The sequence below is a fragment of the Scomber scombrus genome, chromosome 15 (genome assembly GCF_963691925.1).
Source record: "Scomber scombrus chromosome 15, fScoSco1.1, whole genome shotgun sequence".
NCBI classification, from domain to species: Eukaryota; Metazoa; Chordata; class Actinopteri; order Scombriformes; family Scombridae; genus Scomber; species Scomber scombrus.
In genome coordinates, this window is record NC_084984.1 from 27,001,257 (window position 1) to 27,021,472 (window position 20,216).

Here is a 20,216-nt window from a genome sequence, read left to right on the forward strand (position 1 = left end):
ATATGTAACTCATAAAAATATGTACATGTTGTTTCATAGGAAGTTTCCTGGATAACAAATGGTGCATCTGGAGGAAAATTATGGAAGTCCATATCAGCCTTTTTCTTTTTCACTGTGAATTTTTTAAAATATATGCCTATATATTATTAATAATTACAAGAAACTATCTCATAACTATGACTTCCTAGCCTACCTCATAATTATGAGTTGAGTGAGCATGCATGTATACTTTCTATATCGTGCATTAAAATAAATCAGCCATACAGTTAAAGATGCCCTAAAAAAATAATAACTCAATAATGGAATAATGGAATAATATGTTTCACACACACACACATACACACACACACACACACACACACACACACACACACACACACACACACACACACACACACACACACACACACACACAATTAAAGAATCAGCTTACTCATTTTATTTTATTGTGTGTGTGTGTGTGTGTGTGTGTGTGTGTGTGTGTGTGTGTGTGTGTGTGTGTGTGTGTGCGCGCGTGCGTGTGTGTGTGTGATTCAGTATTTAATGAGTGTATGGAAAGAAGGAAATGTGCGACAATGAAGTGGATTTATTCCACAATCTTCCACATCTCCACATCTAATGGGCTGTAAATCACCTCATACAATGACATTAAATCGTGCCCAAAATTCCAGCTTAAATGTTAGATAAACAAAGTGGGCCAGTGTGCGGTGGCAAGATTTATTGGTTGAGCATATTACCTAAAGAATATAATTAAGGAAACTCTTCAATACACCATTTTGCACAGTGAAACATCCAACTGAAGGGTCAAGAACAACAACACATAAGGGGACTATTTCATTTGCATGTATGGCATACAACCTTGCATGTTAGCAGTTTGTCCACAAGAGGTCACACTCTACACATTTTTTGTTGCGATCACAGAGCGCAAGGTAAGAAACATACAATATGCCTGCATATGGTAATGATTAAAATCTTAGTTTTGCTCTGCTTTTCTTCACTGACTGAGAACCAACATGTCAAAAGGAAAATATAAGTAGCCTCCACCCTTCCACTGCTAAGTGAACTAATACAGACAAATATGTTTGGATGTGGTTTGAAGCCACATCACATCTGAATGTCTCATAGTCACCTCAGCTGTTTGCAGTTGTAACAAATAACACTTTCACGTGTGCTTTATTATTATTCCTACCAATTAACTAAACAGATTGGCTCCCTAATGTCTTTACATATAAGCCAATTCTGGTTAATAAGACTATTAACATAACCAGATAACCTCTGAGACTGTGGATCCCTGAGCAGCACTATTCCAAACTCTGCTGTGTTTATTGCAGATCTCTGCAGGTGTGATGTAGGCTACGATTACGGTTCGAGCTATATAAGCAAGAGACATACGGGGCGGACTATAAATAACCACATAATTAAAGGCGTTGACAGGGAGCTGACATTGTGGTTAGAACAGCTTTTCCCTGAGCCCCCTTATGGTTAAAAAAAAACAACATCTCACTGCACTACAACCCTAAAAACCCAAGTATTCTAAGCAGATGCAGGCTTTGAGAGCTCATAACCTTTAACTTTAATCTCATATGGCATTGCAATTTCAATGCATTGCTATTTAGACTGACACAGACAGCACAGCAAGCTGTAAACACAACACAAATGTATTATCACCTTATAAAACTGATACGTCAAATGAGAAAAACATGGTAGGTATGGCGCATGGTGTGTGAAAACAGCTGATGTTTTATGCAGTGAGACAGAACCATGAGGGGGATCTTTCCAAAACAAAACCACACAATGTGCTAAAATACACTAAAAGGCTCCATAGAGCTGCAGAGTCAGTTCATGCACACACATCCTTTGTTCATATTAAAGTATTGATTAGTGAAAGTATTGATTAGAGTTACTTAGAGTTACTAAACTTATTTTGTAGTATTAGTATGAGTTGTATTATTTTATAGTTACTTTGGTTTTTCATACAAGACATATTTTCAACCTATGCAGTATGATGAAGTCTGAACAGTTGTTGTCAGTTATGTAGCTGATTAGACCTACATTAGTCGTGTTGGAAGTGTGCAAAATATATGTGCAATACATTATAAGTACAAGTTTGCGATACAAATATTTCATACTTGTATTTTATTGGGCAAAGGCCTCTGGTGCAATAACTCACAACACATTTAAAAACAGAAAAACAAAAGAGGCAAGAGAAAAAGCAAAACACAACAGACAAAATTATCATGCAAATCATGCACACAAATTATTATCTTGTGCCATCTTTTATTCTTATTATGCCATTCTGCATAAAGCTACTAGGGCTGCAACTAACGATTATTTTCATTATCAATTAGTTTGCTGATTATTTTCTGGAAAATTGTAAAAAGAAAAAAAAAACTAAAAGAAAAAATTGATCACTGTATCCAAAGACCAAGATGACACTCTCAAATATCTTTCTTTATCCTAACAAACAGTCCACAACTCAAAGAGATTCAGATTACTGTAATAGAGGGCTAAAAAAGCCCAGAAAATATTCACATTTGAAAAGCTGAAATCAGAGAATCTACTAATTTTCTTTTGGAAAAATGACTCAATTAACAATTAATCAATTATTACAATAGTTGGTGATTCATTTGGCAACTAATTGATTAACTGACTAATAGTTGCAGCTCTAATTGTTACTCTTGTTAGGCCTACTTCTTCCACGACTGATGATAATCAGAGTATCACAGTAATTTCCTTTTTCATTTCTGTAAGTTACTTCTGTGACGTGTGTGCCCTTTACCATTAAAATACTTGCAGCAACAAGCAGGGTCATTATGACTTATGAACATACCAAAGTAGGCAAATCTTCCCCCAGCAGCCATCAGTCTTATTTTTTTACCACCCGCATTCCGCGAAGACCCGCCCTACTCTGCCTCTGATTGGATAGTACTCGTTGCCTTCGTTGTGGTTAGATTGGCTAGGTTTAAGGATAAGGTGTGAGGTGGTTAGGGATAGGGTAAGACTATTAGGATCAGAGCCAATCAGGGGCGGAGTAGGGGCTGGTCAAAGGCGGGTTGTGAAAAAAAAAAAAAAAACATCCATTAGAGGAGGCAGGAGCGACAGCTACACCCACTTCGCTACGTCAGAGGGGGGAGTGAGTTACTATACATTTATATGACCGGGGAAACCTCTGCACTGTGTCCGCAGGAGCTCACCTCTGCACGGGAGCAAAGACAGTAGCCAACCGGTGAACGAAGAGACTATCTGTCGGTGTCCATCCACAGTCAGAGAGCCTTTCTAAATGGAAACAGAGGAGTAGAGGTGCTGAACATTTCCCGGGCTTTCACCGCACAGACACACCGGCTCGTGGAAACTATAGCAGCTGAAAAGTTTACGTGTGTTTTTACCTATGGTTTTTTACATGTGACGCTCTCCCAGGGTTTGTTTAACATTAGCTGAGTGCGAAGAGAAGAAAAAAACAGTAAGACCGTCCGCTCCAACTTCACAACAGTAAGGTGAGTTTAACACATCATTACAGTTACCTTTAGTCAGGTGTGAATAACGTTACACCTTCATGCTTCATACCGCTATTAGTTTTTTTTGCCCACTTTGTATAATGTAGCAATAATTAAAGCATAATGCTACATCTTTGAAAAAACATAGGTTCCCATAACTTTAGCTACATAAATGTCAATATATGTCGTAACGAATTTACACTTTACAGTTAAAAATTATTTTTTTTGCTTTTATGAAACAGTTTTTGGTGATAACGACACGGTTTATGATATTGTCTCATGGTTTTGCTAATGTTATATATTAATATTTTAAGCTACGCTATAGTAATACAACTACGTCACTAGTTGAGCCCGCAGGGTGAATTTATAGAGCGACGGTTTCCTTGAAATACTACTTTAATCATATTAATAATAGTTTTTTTCAATAGTAGAGGCAGGTGGAGGAGAATGAGATGAAAATGGAATGATAGTTCTTATCAAACATGCGACTATATTAACAAGCTTGTTGACAGCCCCTGTTTATATGTGAGTTATGAATATATTTTAGCTGTGCATGCAGCTTTGATTTGCGTGGCTCCACAGCACTGAAAGCACATCTTTCTAATTAGTGTAAATGTATTAGGCTTCCACTCGTGCCCTTGGTGTTAATTAAAAAGAGAGCCGCTTTAATGAAACAGCAGGACTCTCTCAAGAGGAGGAAACTGAATCTGCCTCAGTGCAGCGCCAGTCTGACCATTACACTCTGTACTACTGGAGCCTGTGGTGCCTACTACTTTTTCTAGCTTTCCCTCTGTCTTGTATGGAGCTGATTCCTTAATTACAGCTCATATCAAGAGTGTGTGTCTGTGTGTGTGTGTGTGTGTGTGTGTGTGTGTGTGTGTGTGTGTGTGTGTGTGTGTGTGTGTGTGTGTGTGTGTGTTGGGTGGGGGGGTTCAGGATTTAATTAGTGTATGGAAAGAAGGAAAGGTGCAGTAATGAAATAGTCATTCTGCAATCTTCCACATTTCTACATCTCATGGGTTGTAAATGAGCTCGTACAATGACATTAAATCGTGCCCAAAATTCCAGTCTAAATGTTGGAGAAACAAAGTGTGTGGTGGCGAGATTCATCAGCTGATCAAATTACCTAAAGAAAACAATCCTAAACATACTTTTTTATACAGAGACACCAACCAATGTCCCAGAGCCCGAGAAGAAGTCTTCATATCAGTTTTCTTGTGCGACCAACAGTTCAAATCTTGAGGATGTTCAGTTTACAATGATTTAAAACAGAGAAACGCAGCAAATCATCACAATTTAGAAGCTGGAACCACATAAAGTTTGATATTTTAGCTTTAAACTTGCAGATTAAGTTTCTGTCAATTTAATCATCTTATCTTTATAAAACGGAATTGTCATCATGGACAATCATCATCATCCCCATTAGCTTCCACACAGTGCAACAACAAACAATAAATAAAATCACAGTGTCGGTAAAATATAAATGCAAAACAAGCCGAATAAAAATAGTGGGGAAAAGGTTCAGTTGTGTAGTTGTTGTACTTAATTGTATATCTAATTGAAACTATAAAACTATACTCTTCAAACTATAATAAGCATCATTCATACTTGATACAACCTCCAATCCAACACCTTGTTAATGGAAACAGATTATACTAATTAAGATCTTACTGTTGTCCAACACTACACAGTTCTTCCTGTACGACAGTTTACAGTATGAGAGGCGTCAGTCACTTTCATTCAGGGTGGGGGGAAAAATTAACTGTTATTGGTCCTGTCAACCTGAAATTGCCTCCAATTCATCAGTGTGTGGAGACTGCAGCGTTTCTCTTTAGGTCCTGCTTTCATCAATCAGTTTATTAGCAGGGTAGACCACAAGTCAGTCACCAGCCTTTGTTTTTGGATGGGGCAGCTCCCAAATTTAGAAAAAAGTAGGAAATGAGAAGAAGTGAGCGGTGCATGGACCACACTACCAGGTGAGCTTAACATGGCATAATTATAAGAAACAGAGAGTTTGTCATTATAGTTCCACAGGAAGTCCCACCTCTTGAAAGTGTAAACATGTACACAGTGAGGAGTGGAGCAGGGCAGAGTGACAGTAAAGTAAACATATGGAAGGATGGAGAAAGAACACAATAAGTGGAAATTTACTGCAGCTGAAGATGACAAATGTTCCTACACTCCAGGAATGAGGTTTCATTGTTATTATTTATGTTCACACTGCTCACTCATATTCATCCCTGTAGGTCTCAGCATGCTTCAGACTAACTCAGTATTCCATATCAACAGCAGAAGTGTAAGAATGAAAACACAGAGCTTGAGAGAGAAGTTTAAACCCTTCCTACTTTCTGATGTACACACACGTCGGTCAATCACGGCAATGAAGTTGGAGAGATGTGAAAACTTGTTGGATGTAGCTGCTCTAATGTCTGCTGCTGTTAAACCAGGAGTGCCCACACTTTTTGGCTTGTGAGCTACTTTGATTTTAACCAGCTCTAAATGATTATTGAAAGTGAAGGATCCAACATTTGAATGGCAGGTTTCACAATAACTTTTAAGACCCTATGTGCAAAAATGTATACCAGCTGCACAAAAAAAAGATAACAATAATAATACTTTTGAAATATTTCCATTTTTGTGCACTCTGGGCCACTCTAGAAAAGTCATACAATTTCAGGCTTAAAAAAAAAATGTAATTTATGGTTTTGTATTACTTTCGAATAGAAGATCCGAAAATTTTGAAATTTGACCTGAACGTTATGTAACGGTTAAAAGCTTTCAATTTCAAAACTAAACTAAACTACTTTTGGGTAGTGGAGTAAGGTGTAAAGTGATAAATGATTAGTCCTCCTGTTGTCCTGGTGGAGATATAGTTTCATTTAAATGAGGCATATTAAATCTCCAAAAGATATGTGTAAAACCTGCAGTAATAACATGGAATGATGTTGGCTAAAAAAGGTTTTATGAATCACACTGGGTCCATTTTGACCCCGGGAGGACTAAAGTTGCATAGTCACAACAGGAGGGTTAATAGAACTATTTCTCAAAAAGCTGTAATATTATTCAAAGACGACAGCAGTATCCTTACAGAGAGGTGGTTGAATTATTAACTGCAAGGTTTTTCTAAAGGTCTTTTTATTTTAGCAGCAGTAGAGAGATGACAGGAAATGACAGAAGTGTATCAGAAAGCTGTGTGTTAAAACGTGTTGAAGTAACGCAGGTGCTGGTCAGGAATGTTCAACTTGGAATACGATTGAGGAAACATTTGAGATTTGACTGTTAGAGAAGTCGTGTTTACACTTAAAGGATTTAAGATTCATTTACTGAGGTCTCTTATCCACTTTGGCTGAACCTTTACTGTCTTATCATGATGTTTTTTAAGGCATGGGGACAGTCTGACCGGCTCTACCAGCAATCAGCTGCTATATCTCCAGAGGAAATGTTACTATTGATGTAGACGCCGGTGATAAAGGGTGGAAGAGGTCGTCACGTTGGTTCACAGGCTGTTTGATTCGCTCTCACTTTATTGCGCAGGCTGGAAGCTTTTGTATTATGCAGACTCGGCCCGCTAATTGATTTCACGGCTGGTGATGTGCCGCCCAGAGGAATCTGGCACCGAGGACAGGAAATAGATGGGGGGAAAAAACAGCAAGTCCATTGAGACACGGGGTCACATAGACATCCTGTGTTCCCAGTCTGAATCCAGTCAAGTATTACATTCATGCTACCTTATAAGCACTTACATTGATTGCTAAAAATTTAGTTGGCAATGGTAGGAGATTTTAGGATAAATGAAGCAAATGTGAATCAGACTTTGGATAAATTAAGCAACTGGTGCAGTGTTTGGCTGCTAATTGCAACAGTTAAATGCAATAAAAATGCTTGTACTGTGTATATGAATGTGGCCAGCAATCCAACACTGATACATCAAGTTGTCTTCAGTTTCAAACCATCAGGGATGCAGCAGTCCAGCTGTTTCTGTCCTCATTCTGATACCTGAACCCATGTGCTGCTGATGCCAAGTCATCTATAAACCTAACAGCAGGGAACTTATTGGTGCAGACATCATCTTGACTCAATAACAATAACTTAATAATGAAACTGAAATTAAAAGAGGTATTTAAAGTAGTTCAGTGATGTTAAGTGGATTGGATGAGTGCATGACTAATCTTCAGTTATAAGAAGTAGTTCTGTTACTTTTAACAGTATATCATCCAATAAAATGATGGAAAGCAGAACAAGTCAGAGGAAAGTGCTGTAAAGAGAGAAAAGTAGAATGTAAAAACAGACTTTTAATCAAGAACGGACACTCTGACCTCGTGTCTAGACAGAAAGTGTAGCGAGTGTCTACACAGGAGAGGTTCAGGTACATAGTTGAGCATAGGTCACCCGTGTTTTGGAAGCTCTCAAAGTCCAATACACAGTGACTGTAGTTAAGTGTGCAAAACAGAGCAAATAATTCCACAAGCAGTTTAGAAGCAGTTTATGTCATATGCTCTGAAACCATGACGATTGTGAAGAGCCTCTACAGACAAAGCACAAATCTCTGGAGCAAACATACCCACTCAAACCTGAAATAAACGATTTAAGAGCCCAATATGATTGATGCACATTATATTATTTTTTTAAATGCAGCCCTTATTTTACTTGAAATGAGTAAAGATGTATTTACTATGGGGATACTCATTATTTATAACCAGGGTGGGAAATTATCTTTTTAGAATGTAAACATCTACTAGCCACTGACATATAAAATGTTCAAATTCACCAGCCACTCAATAGTAAATCATTATTTTGTGTCTAAAATCTACCAACCACTTTCATATTTGACCAGTGTTTGGCTGGTGGCTTCTGCTAATTCCCCACCCTGTTTATAACATCTATGTATAATAGAATGTTAGTTTATTTAATGTTATTGGAGTTTATACTCATTCACACCTCAGATTAATTCTATTCATTTGTCTATGTGTTGAAGTAGCGGCCGGAGGCAAAGCGATGGGCCCGTTCTAAACAGGCTTGTTTTAAACGGGCACTGCACTGGTTAAACTGGGTTCACTTCTAACTGCTGAGGGAACTCAGTCTGTACAAATAGGACACAGAGTTACTGGGAGGTCAAAACATCAAAGGCACACATGGATCATAACAATCAAATTCAAATGATTAAAAGTTTCATTCATAAATTAAAGACCCACAACGCAGGAAAAAAAAGCAGTGGAGACATGCTGCACTACAATATACCATGAATAATATAAAAAGATGGTCTCCTATTAGAAAGCATGATACTATGTGAAGGAATATGAATAACTAGATTTCAGTGCTGTTGTATATAAGCACTGTTGAAGTTGGAAAAGAGCATCTTAAAGCTATTTGCAGCCTCTAAAAAGAAGATTGAACGCTAATCGGGACTCAAGTGGTCAAATTTTCAAAGTTTTATATGTGAATTAAATGAAGGGGCATCAAAAGAGCAGCTCATTCATGAATAAGCCGTCACTAATAGGACGGTTTGGTCGCAGCGCATGAGGCTGTTTGCGGTTTGAATGTAGCCTTGGGCTTCTTAACATGGTGTTCCTCTGGCTGATTAGAGCCAGGTGTCTACTCTAGAAAATGAGGGTATTGAGGGCAGCCCGCTCCACTGCAGAGGACCAGCTGCTGCAAACTCAAATAATCTTGTGGGAAGGGTAGTTGTAAAGCTAAACATGCCCTCGCTGAAATTAGACGCTCCAGAGGACAAACTGTGCTGCTGCTGCTCATTTAGAAAATGAAATCTAGCCCCGCAATTATTTTATGTTGATGTTGGCGCTAATTATAAATCATGGAAGCGGCTGAAGAGGCAGTGTGTTGCTGACTCATTGCTGAGTAGCACACACTCTGCTACGGCTGTAGTGTGATTCAAAGCAATATTATTCCCAGCTGTGCATGAAATCTGTTCAAGTTTTGTAATGGAAAAAACGAGAACAGGAGAAATACAGTAGATGTCGTCTGATGGCACATATGTACCGTTTCCACCAACAGCTACAGCAGCTTTACCTCTACTATATCTCTTCCTTCTGAGACATATTATCAAGTTAACAGAGTGTGGTTTTGTTTAAGCTGGACACATCTTTGAACTTATTTGGTGTACAACAGCAACAACATGGAATTGATTTACTGTGGATAAGATCCCATCATTTGGATTTAGTGTTGGATTAAATACAAAGTTCCCTTTCTATAGTGTTTACTGAAAGCAAACTGTTCACATTGAATTGTTGGCAATTGATAAAAACATGCTAAAAACAGGTCTTTTTTTTTTTTTACATGCAAGTCAAATGTGAAAATCAAGTTCACATGTGAAATATTTCAGGTCACATGTGTAACATTCAAGTTGGCATGTGTAATATTTCAGTTCACACGTGTAATATTTCAGTTCACACGTGTAATATTTCAATTCACACGTGTAATATTTCAGTTCACACGTGTAATATTTCAATTCACACGTGTAATATTTCAGTTCACACGTGTAATATTTCAATTCACACGTGTAATATTTCAGTTCACATGTGTTAATATTTCAGTTCACATGTGTTAATATTTCAGTTCACATGTGTTAATATTTCAGTTCACGTGTAATATTTCAATTCACACGTGTAATATTTCAGTTCACATTTGAAATATTTCAGTTCACATTTGAAATATTTCAGTTCACATTTGAAATATTTCAGTTCACATTTGAAATATTTTAGTCTACATGTTAAATATTTTAGTTCACATGTAAAATCACAACATCACTTGTGAAATTATTTTGTGCTTTTTTTGTAAGGGAAAATATACTATATAAAGCTTTACATCGTATAGTGGAAAAGTAACACCGAGGGTTGTAGTGAGGTACTGATCACCAAAAATAGGCTAAAAGTGTAGCACACTCTGGCTCCATTTGCATTTCTCTTTTATTTAGATGACCTCAGGCCCTTTTCAAGATCAACTATAATAGTAGGACACAGGCACTGGTGTGTTATGTAGGCCACACCTTAGTAACACATCTGATGGTGATTAGACTCAGAAAAAACAATCAAAAGGCAAAAATTCTAAATGTAAAATTTAAATCTCTGTATGTGGTATGAGACATAATGGTTCTTGTCATTTAGTTTGAAGTGATTTGATTGGCTGTAGCTCCTGTCACTGTTTGATGAGTGTTTTGATTAGCTGAAGGCCTCTTAATTGTTTTTTTTCTCCAGCCTAATGGTGGAACATGATTGTCTAATCACCATCAGATGTGTTACTAGGGTGTGGCCTACATAACACACAAGTGCCTGTGTCCTGCTGTTATTGTTAATGTTGGTCCTGTGGGTCCATACGTCATCTAAATAAAAGAGAAATTCATATGGGGAAGAGTGTGTGGCACTTTTTTCCCCCCTCAAACAAAACATGTCAAACATTCTGTGGTTCCAGCTTTTAAGTGAAGATTTACTGCCTCTCTCTGTTTTATATCATTGTAGGGCGGGGCGATAAAACAATAACAATAATTATCTCAATATGTAATTTTCCTTGATAGAAATATAACAAATGTTCCATATAATTAAACTGAAAGGGAGAGAGAGAAGCCACCGCTGGTTGCAAAGCTAAGTAACTAGCAGATCTACGCTGGGTCGGCTCGCCCTGGCTACTGGGGGCTGGATAACTACAGCAGCTAATGACTGGGTTTCCATGGTGCGGAGCCTCCAACATAGCAAATAAACTAAATTAATTACATGTACCATTATCACTAAAGTAGGCATTAAGACACTCAGAGCAGGAGAGAGAGAAGCCGTTGCTAACTGCTAAGCTTTTTCAATGTGAAGCAAAGCATGTCATTTCTTTTGTTGTAAAGCACTTACAGCTACATTTTCTTTGTATGAAAGGTGCTATACAAATGAAGTTATTATTACTATTACTATATTTAATATATGTGGAACAATATATATATATAAGTTGAATAAAGACAGGATCAAATAAATGGTAAATGGACTGCACATATATTCTTATTCTATATTCTATCTATTCTATATTGTATTTTTTAGTCTGACCAATGCTCAAAGTGCTCTACACTGCAAGCCAGCATTCAGCCAATCACACACACATTCATACACTGATGGCAGAGGCCGCCATGCAAAGTGCAAACCTGCTCATCAGGAGTCGTATAGCACTTTTTATGAAGTGCTTCACAGTATGATGTCACTCTCACAATCTGGGGTTACAGTATGTCTCTCACCTGAGGACACGTTGACATGTGGACTGGAGGAGCCGGGGATCGAACCACCAACCTTCTGATTGGTGGACGACCTGCTCTACCTCCTGAGCCACAGCCGTCCTAGTAGTAATAATTCAATTCTAATATACATAAAATGCTACCTATAGAACTTTAAAAACATAACATAAATATTAGCACATATTGGACGGCATGTACACTCACACTGATATATTACCAATATATCTGTGATAGGCCAGTATCCACCAATAAAATAGGCAGACCAGTATGTCAGTCGTCAGTTTCATTAGTTATTACTTACTTGGACATTTAACTTACTTTACAGTTTGAGCCATCTTGGATGTAATTTTAATTTTTCCATGAAGATATTTTGTTGAGGAAAAAGGATTTTACTTCATTTTACTCATATATTTTGATGTTAAAAAATGGTTATCATTATAATTGTTTATAAAGTTCAACCTCAGATTAGTGAAATATTCCACTGTTTGATGAGTCATCATCGTTCTGACTAAAAAGAATAGTTAAAAACAGAAATCTTTCACTCAGGAGCAAAAATCCGCTAAAACATTTTTTGGATAACATTTTTGGCCATAATGTTCAGCCCTACATCACTGTAAATTGAACATCTTTGGGGCTTTGGTCAGACAAAACATCTCCTCTTCTGCCTTTTAGACTTCACCTAGGATAATGTCTCAATCTTTTTTCTCCTTTACCTCTCGCCCTTGTTTCCAGGTCGCTATGGTGAACAGCAGGGTGGAGGCACCCACAGTAGCAGTAATGGGCGGCAGCGGGGGGACGGCGGGCAGGTCGTGCGCAGGATGCGGAGGTCGCATCGCAGACCGCTTCCTGCTCTTCTCCATGGAACAGTACTGGCACACACGCTGCCTCAAGTGCTCCTGCTGCCACGCTCAGCTGGGAGAGTACAGCAGCACCTGCTACAGCAAAGGAGGCATGATCCTCTGCAAGAATGACTACATCAGGTGAGCTAACATCTGTCTCAGCATCAGCATAGACATATAGAAGAGAATACACTTCAGTGGTATTCAGTGTAAATGATTTCAACAGAGAGAAAAGGTGTACATGCATGATAAATACAACCAATAGGAAGACGGGCCAGATAATCATGTGATAACAGAACCTTTTAGTCCTTAATTCAGTCATTAGTACTATTAGTAATCCGGAAAGATTTGTATTCATCGTCAGGCTTTTCATGTTTAATGGATAACTGGAAAGCTAAAATATTACATTTTGCTGCTTTTGGACTATTTCAAAATGTCAATAATTCTTCCTAAAACTCCAGCAAAGTAACCGTTTTTCTTTTTTCTAAAGTTTGGAAACATTTTCATCATCCTTATTTTCTCTTGTGTGCATTGGTCTCGTTTTTTTCTTTATGTTATCACTTGTTCTGTCTTATTGTCAGCTTGTCAGTCAAATGTGAAGCACTTTGAAATACATGAGCCTGTATGAAAGCTGCTGTATAAATAAAGGTTGATTGATTGATTATTGTCACATGCAGCAGGTACAACTGCAGTGAGACTTTTTAATAGCCCCAAAATGCCAACTGTGTTGATAAAAACGTTTGACCTTTTAATAAATAAATAATAGAAATGTCTAAAAATAGAATATAAAATTTATTGAAAAAGTATATGAATTATATGAAAGTATGAAATTGTGTAATTTAGCAAATACAGCTAATAAAGCTAATAATAAAACAGCTAAAAGTAGTCTTTACCTGAGCCAGGATGTTAGATGCTTTATTTATTGTTAAAATAACATAGCAACATAACAAAATAGAGATGACAGCAACATTTTAGAAAAGGGTGTAGGAACTTATCTAGTCCCAACCCCACCCCACCCCCCCAAAAAAACCAAAAAACAAAACCTCTAACAATCAAATCAAAGCCGAAAGAAACCATTCAAAACAACACAAGAGAATGTGCAACCAGACAGGTATGCAGCAGAAGCTCTGTTGTTGCTTTGAGGGAGCGGCTACGTCTGCTGGAAGGATCACCAGTGAAACAGTCCGTGATTTGGATGTTGTGGGTCTTTGATAATCCAGTCTGCTTTAGATCTACAATACCTGGTGTAGATCAACAACACCTTTTCCTGAGAGGAGCAGGCAGTGATACAACCAGACAGCACAGACTCAATCATGTAGAATTTAGTTTTTTGCAGCTCTGAGGGGATTTTTGAACAAAGAGTTATAGAACCTGAAGATAAAAACCAACATATGAGTAAATATTCAGCATCTGTTTGGTGGCACAACATGAGCACAATCCTAGAAAATGAACACAACCAATCAGAGTTCTTTAAAAAATTGCACACAGTTTCCCTCATCTCAAAAAACAAATAAACTGCTTCAACCTTTCTCTACATCACTGCATTTCCACCTTAACACACGTCTGCAGGAAGTAATTATTCTACTTCATATTTTACTCACACTGTACCTTACAAATGCACAGTATTTTAACATTTCTAATTAGTGAAGTGAGAAATTCATTTTTAGTCGACACACAGCAGAGGAGAGAGAGAATGAAAAATAAACTCATCAGTGGGACTGTGGTTCAGGAATAAAAGCATGAAGGCCGTGCTAAAAATGAATACAAATATAATTGTATGTGTGTGAGGTCAAAGCCTGTGTTCTGCTTTTTGTAGACAGTGTGCCAGTGTGTCAGTGTGTGTGTGTGTGTGAGGCGGATCGGCGTAACACAGATGGGGGATTTTGCGGGTGCCCTCGTCTCTGGGGGCAAACACAGGGCTGGATGTGGAGAGCCACGGCTCAAGGCCCCGCTGAGGAGGAAGTGAGACACAGCAGACTTTTGTATATCAGGCCAGTAATAATACAGCGGCTTTCAGGACCTCTCTCATGAAATAAATAGAGCTCAAACTCTAACACTCACATTACACTGCCATCTGCAAGAAGATACACAGCAGAAGAAATTCCACATTTAGTCCAGCAGTCAAATGATGTTTATTCAGGTGCGTATCAAAATGTTTCTGATTAATAATCATGTGGTATTGCAGTGTTCTGTGGGACTTATGATATACTCTCCAAACCCAAAATGAGCAGAAACAATCAGACTTGATACAAATCTGGCTCTGAAGGGACTCGAAAGGAAATTCTTAGGAAAACCCAAAAACGGTATAGTCCAGAAAAGCTGCTTAGACCTCACTGTGTGCTTGGATGTGGCTGCCATGTGTTCTGGCTCCATCGTGGCTGCTAGAGACCATCACATGCCAGTGTAGGTAGTGTGTTAAGTGTTCCAGTTCAAGAAGTCAGAAAACCAGTCTAGCCATTGATAGCAATACCTGTTGATACAAACTCTGTAGCAACATGTCCACAGATAGAAGTTGGACAGCGCTGTGTGTACCACTGATTTATTGCTAAAACACAGAATGTTACTAGAACTTTCAAACCTTTGATACACACCACAACCATCCTGGATTTTGAGGTCAGGGGTAGGTGAGGTTCTTCCAACCTTCTGAGTCAGAAATCAGGGGACATTCCAGTTGAAATTTTCCCACTAGGAATTTGGAAATTCCAACTTCTGAGTACAAATGGAACGCGCCACAATGTCTAAATCAAACATGAGTGGACTCCTTTCTCCTGTCTGCCATCTTTCCCCCCTCATGTCCACTGGATATGACTCAGTTACCGGTGTTACACAGTGTTCGTGCATACACCCATTACATTACTTGACCACAGCCCTCAACATTTTTTTTTTGTCTAGTAAAAATAATACATATTTAGATATTTGTCACCTATCAGCCCATGTTTATCAAATCAAAAAACTGAAAACTTGTAATTTAGCGGCAGTCATGCTCTGCCTCATTCCTGCATCTGTGGAGGAGCAGCTGTGTAGGCATTTCATGTTAAAGATCAAAGTAACAGCATCATTGGTGAATATCTTCTACCTTGTCCAGTGAAATCTCTTATTAAATCTTTATTAACCAGTGGTAAAATGTCCTCACCATGGCATCCCTACTACTCCTGAACAAAATGCTGCACTTTCTAAGTTACAGGCACCATCTCTGATATGCTCAACACATATTATCAGACCGTTTTTCAGACCTGGCAGATCAATAAAGCCAATCAATCACATTTTACGCAGACACAACACCTATCGGAAAAAAGGCGGGAACATCATCCTCCATCCTGAGCTGGAGGTGAAATAGAAAGTGCTGACCTAAGGCCTGCTGCTTGTCAGGTCTTCAGCTTCTCACCCTTCATGCCAGTAAAGCGGGATGAGATGTAACGGAGCCTGGGAGGTGTGTGTGTGTGTGTGTGTGTGTGTGGGGGGGGGGGGGTTAATTAAGGAGAACAGGGATCCTCTCAGGCGTACTCATTAAATGACTGTTTGGATTAAGATAAAAAATTCATTACTCAGTGCAGTCATTGAAAAAGAGAGAGAAAGTGAGAGAGAGAAAGTGAGAGAGAGAGAGAGAGAGAGAGAGAGAGAGAGAGAGAGAAAGTGAGAGAACACCTATACTGGTCAAGTCAGTGTCACAGTGCATCAGTTTCACAGGAGCTTGTAATGATGAGCTGAAGCTGCTGCAGGTCAGGTGCTGACGTAACTCCAGCCTCTGATAGAGAACCACTGACTGCTGCTGTGTGCTGATACAATCAAACATCACACAGCAAATCATCAGGAAATAAGCAAAATGACATCAAACAGTTAAAAACCAACCAGGGACCAGGGACACTGCCATTGTCCTTGGTCCCTGGTCCTGTCCCATGGCATGTGCGGTAACCACTTGACTACCAAGGCACTCCAAGATCAGGGCATTTCTGATAGATACACGTAACCTTAAAGTATCACATGACAACAAATCTGTGTGGTTCAGGTTGTTATGGGAACACATGACCCATTACATACAGCGGTCTGCCCGATGAAGGTCGGATAGACCAAAATGTCACAACTCAAAGTCAAATTTGAAATTTTACATTTGAGTGTTGTTAAAACACTGTAAAACATTTATTTTAGCCAGACTTTTCCTAATGTGACCCACAGTATACAAAAATGGAAATAACATTTTTAACATTTTTATGCAGCTGATACACATTTTGACATATGCAAAGTTTGACCTGTGTTTATTTAACAAATTCAAAAAGCATTCAAACATGATGTTGATGATTCTGGTCTGGTCACTGCAGCACCTCGCTGGACGGCATTACATTGTGTTGCAGGAACATTGAGCCAACAGACAACCTTGTGTATGTTTTCATGGTTTTTTCCATTGAAATGAATGTGAGAGCTGCGTTGATTTCTACTGAATATGGCTGGAATTGAACAACACCAAGGAGTTTTTTTGACTTAACATGTACACCCAAAGCTACTACTGTAGTACACTCTGCATATGGAGGATGTCCACTGGTGTCACTTTGTCTCATAATGCCCCCTCACAGTGTTTGGTTTCATCCATCTTTATTTATATAGCGCCAAATCACAAGATATCAGTCATATCAGTCATATCAAGACACTTTTCACATAAAGCAGGTCTACGCTGTACTCTTTCATTTAATCACATGGTTTGTTTTATTTAATGTATGAAGTCTTTACTTTAAAAACACCTTAGTGGCCTCCATGCTGTAGTATAAACAGACTGTGAACCTCTCCCCTGAACTACAACTTTCCAATCGCAGCTTAGCAACTGTAACTAAACACAGCACACCAATCAAGTTTTGGATTCTCCACATGATGAAGTGGTGTACATGGGGCTGCAGTCAGAGTGATACTCATCATCTAAAGAGTTTGTGAGATCGTGTCTTTAGCCTTTAGTTTAAACCACATCTCTTACAACAGTTGACAGAGAAACTGCAAGCTCTCTCCTGCATCTCCACCTGTACATCTATTAAACTCTCACAATCAGGAGACTGAGCTCTGGCTTTGTGCCAAAGCAGATAATCAAATTTAGAAGAAGTGATCAGCCAGGAGCAGATTCCATCAATGAATGTCCAGCTTTTAATTTGAAACTGCTCTTATAAAAGCTGAGACTTAAACAGTGAGCTGCGGCAAGAAATACTGACGGTACGGAAAGCTGACTGTATACATGTATTAGCATAATGAATTAATGCCAAAGGAGCACATTCAGTAAAGTAATTAAATGAGTTTATGAGTGGATTGTATCAGTATCTACTCCACATAAAGCAAACACAAAAACACACATGGGAAATTTTATCCACACATGTTAGAAATCTCTTCTGGCTTTTTATGTTCTTTTAGCTGATTCAGGACAACATTGTAAAACTCACTGTAAAGATACAAGTTGTGAAGAGCCAACTCTGTTCATCTCGTCTCACAGATGTCTGAAGAAGCTGTTGTCAAACAGTTTGAAAGTTTATTGTTAAAGTGATACTCTACCGAAAAACTATTCTACTGGCTGTAAAAAGTTCACTTCTTCACCAAGTACAAAAAAGCAGCCAGTTAGAATTCCAATGACTACAAGTACACTGCTTCCTGGAGCTCTTTGATAAACCGTTGTTGGTGTGTTATATTGATGCCATAGTTATAAATGCTTTTTATCTGCAGGCTGTTTGGACACAGTGGAGCCTGCAGTGCATGTGGACAGTCCATCCCTGCCAGTGAGATGGTGATGCGAGCACAAGGCAACGTTTACCACCTTAAGGTGAGCGTAGCGCTCTAATATCATCACTCTGCCGTCAATGAGCTTGATAATATGTTGATCAAATTACAGGTAAAGCTATTAAATATCACCTCTGTTCCTCCACAGTGTTTCACCTGTGCAACCTGCAGGAACCGCCTGGTGCCTGGCGATCGCTTTCACTACATCAACGGGACAATCTTCTGCGAACATGACCGGCCGGGAGGAGGCCTGCTCGGTGGACACCCGACCCCACTGCAGACCAACAGCATGATGTCTGACCAGAAGGTGAGAATCCACGTTGGCCTTCCAAAAAAGAAAGTGTATTTAAAAGACATATTTGGACCATAGTCTCCTGTCTTATCGCTGTTTTCAAACCCTTATTCTTTACTGTTTACATTTTCAACAGAGGAGGTTAAATCTAAACTCATTTTCCATGCTCATTTTGGAGGTCAACACTGTGAAGGTGGCTTCCCGTTTGCCTGTTAGCAAAGCTGAACCTCACGAAAAGTGTCACAGATTCATTTCACATGTTTGAATCTACTAATCATAGTGATTCTATTGAAATGTTTTGCTTTTGCTGTTTTAAACACTACTGCGAAAGTGAGTCAGCATATATCAGCAGCTAAATGGAATCCTTCATTCATTTTATGATTTACACCTGTGATCTAATGTCACATGTCAAAGTGTGTGAAAAGGCCTTTTGATTAAAACTGAGACTAGAAAAATATGGCTGAAATACTTCTGGTTTTAATGAGGGGGGGAGGGCACAGGAGCTGTACGGGGTCAGCAGTCATGTGACAAAAATAGTTGTTGCCCTTTAATAAAAACCTACAGTCATTAAATGCAGATATTTCATTATGACTTGTTTAGTCTAGTTTAAAACCTCTTTTCACTGTTCACAGGTCTGCTGAGGAAGAGGACGGGAAACCAAATGTGTGCCTTCTCCCCCGCACCTTCCTCCTCTGTCTCATCTTCACCCTCCTCTTCCTCCTCTACCTGTAAACCTGCCATTGGTTGATCTCCCTCCATTCAGACAGACTGTCACTGTACAATCTGGATTCATTCAGTCCTGCTGCTGGTTTCCATTTCAACTCACAGATACAAACTGGCTTTTGTGAGAAAAACATGAGGAGTGAAACGTGAACACGTGCAGTGTTTAGTTGGAGGCGTGAGGACGCTGAGGATGCTGGGAGTTTTTCATACAGCAGACTGCTGTCTATTGTTGAACTGTGGCAATATGACACATCAGAGCTGGCACGGCTAATGGAAGACTTGTCCTGGAATTATCCCATTCCAGTGATTCCAGTGGAATCACACATTACCTTTATCCTGCCAGCCAGCTGCAGCGGGCGCCCAGTGAGGAGAGAACACTAACAGCAGTGTGACTCCTGCAGGAGATCAGAGACCACACACACAACAACACAACACAACACACACACACACACACACACACACACACACACACACACACACACACACATATGACTCTGACACGTTTTTGGTTTGAGGAAAAAAACTGTTGTGATTTGAGCCGCTTCTTCCACACTGCAAGAAACAACTGAACAAGACTAAATCTATATTGATACTTCAAACATATTCTCTAATACTCTCTGTGAACATCTTAGTCTCCACATAGTTTTTTACCACAGTGGGTCTCTGTTGATAAAGTTCCTACTAAATACAGAAATCAGTCTCCATACTGAATGTTTGAACTAGAGCCCGACCAATATTGGATTTTTGGGGCCGATGCCGATACTGATATGAAGGAATAAAAAAGATTCTGATATCGAGATATCAGCCGATAATCTTATACATACAAAATATATTTTTGCAATGTGGTTATCAAACATGACATAAGTGCACTGAAACAATAAACTTCACAGGGAAATTTAATC

The 20,216-nt window shown here is 38.9% G+C and overlaps 1 protein-coding gene across 1 annotated transcript; it reads left to right on the top strand.

The window, feature by feature from the left end:
• The first annotated feature begins 3,393 nt into the window (after positions 1-3,393).
• Positions 3,394-19,734, top strand: lmo4a (LIM domain only 4a). Its single transcript, XM_062433981.1, has 5 exons — positions 3,394-3,494; positions 12,448-12,695; positions 18,246-18,342; positions 18,448-18,606; positions 19,224-19,734. Exons 2-5 carry the CDS (start codon positions 12,454-12,456, stop codon positions 19,230-19,232), a joined length of 507 nt encoding a protein of 168 aa, XP_062289965.1. The 5' UTR covers positions 3,394-3,494; positions 12,448-12,453; the 3' UTR covers positions 19,233-19,734.
• Positions 19,735-20,216: the final 482 nt, after the last annotated feature.

Excerpts from the sequence above, each read along its gene's own strand:
- lmo4a (XM_062433981.1), top strand. The coding sequence starts at position 12,454 with ATGGTGAACAGCAGGGTGGAGGCACCCACAGTAGCAGTAATGGGCGGC. Across the intron at positions 12,696-18,245 it reads TGCAAGAATGACTACATCAG|GCTGTTTGGACACAGTGGAG; the intron begins GTGAGCTAACAT and ends TTTTATCTGCAG. Across the intron at positions 18,343-18,447 it reads GCAACGTTTACCACCTTAAG|TGTTTCACCTGTGCAACCTG; the intron begins GTGAGCGTAGCG and ends GTTCCTCCACAG.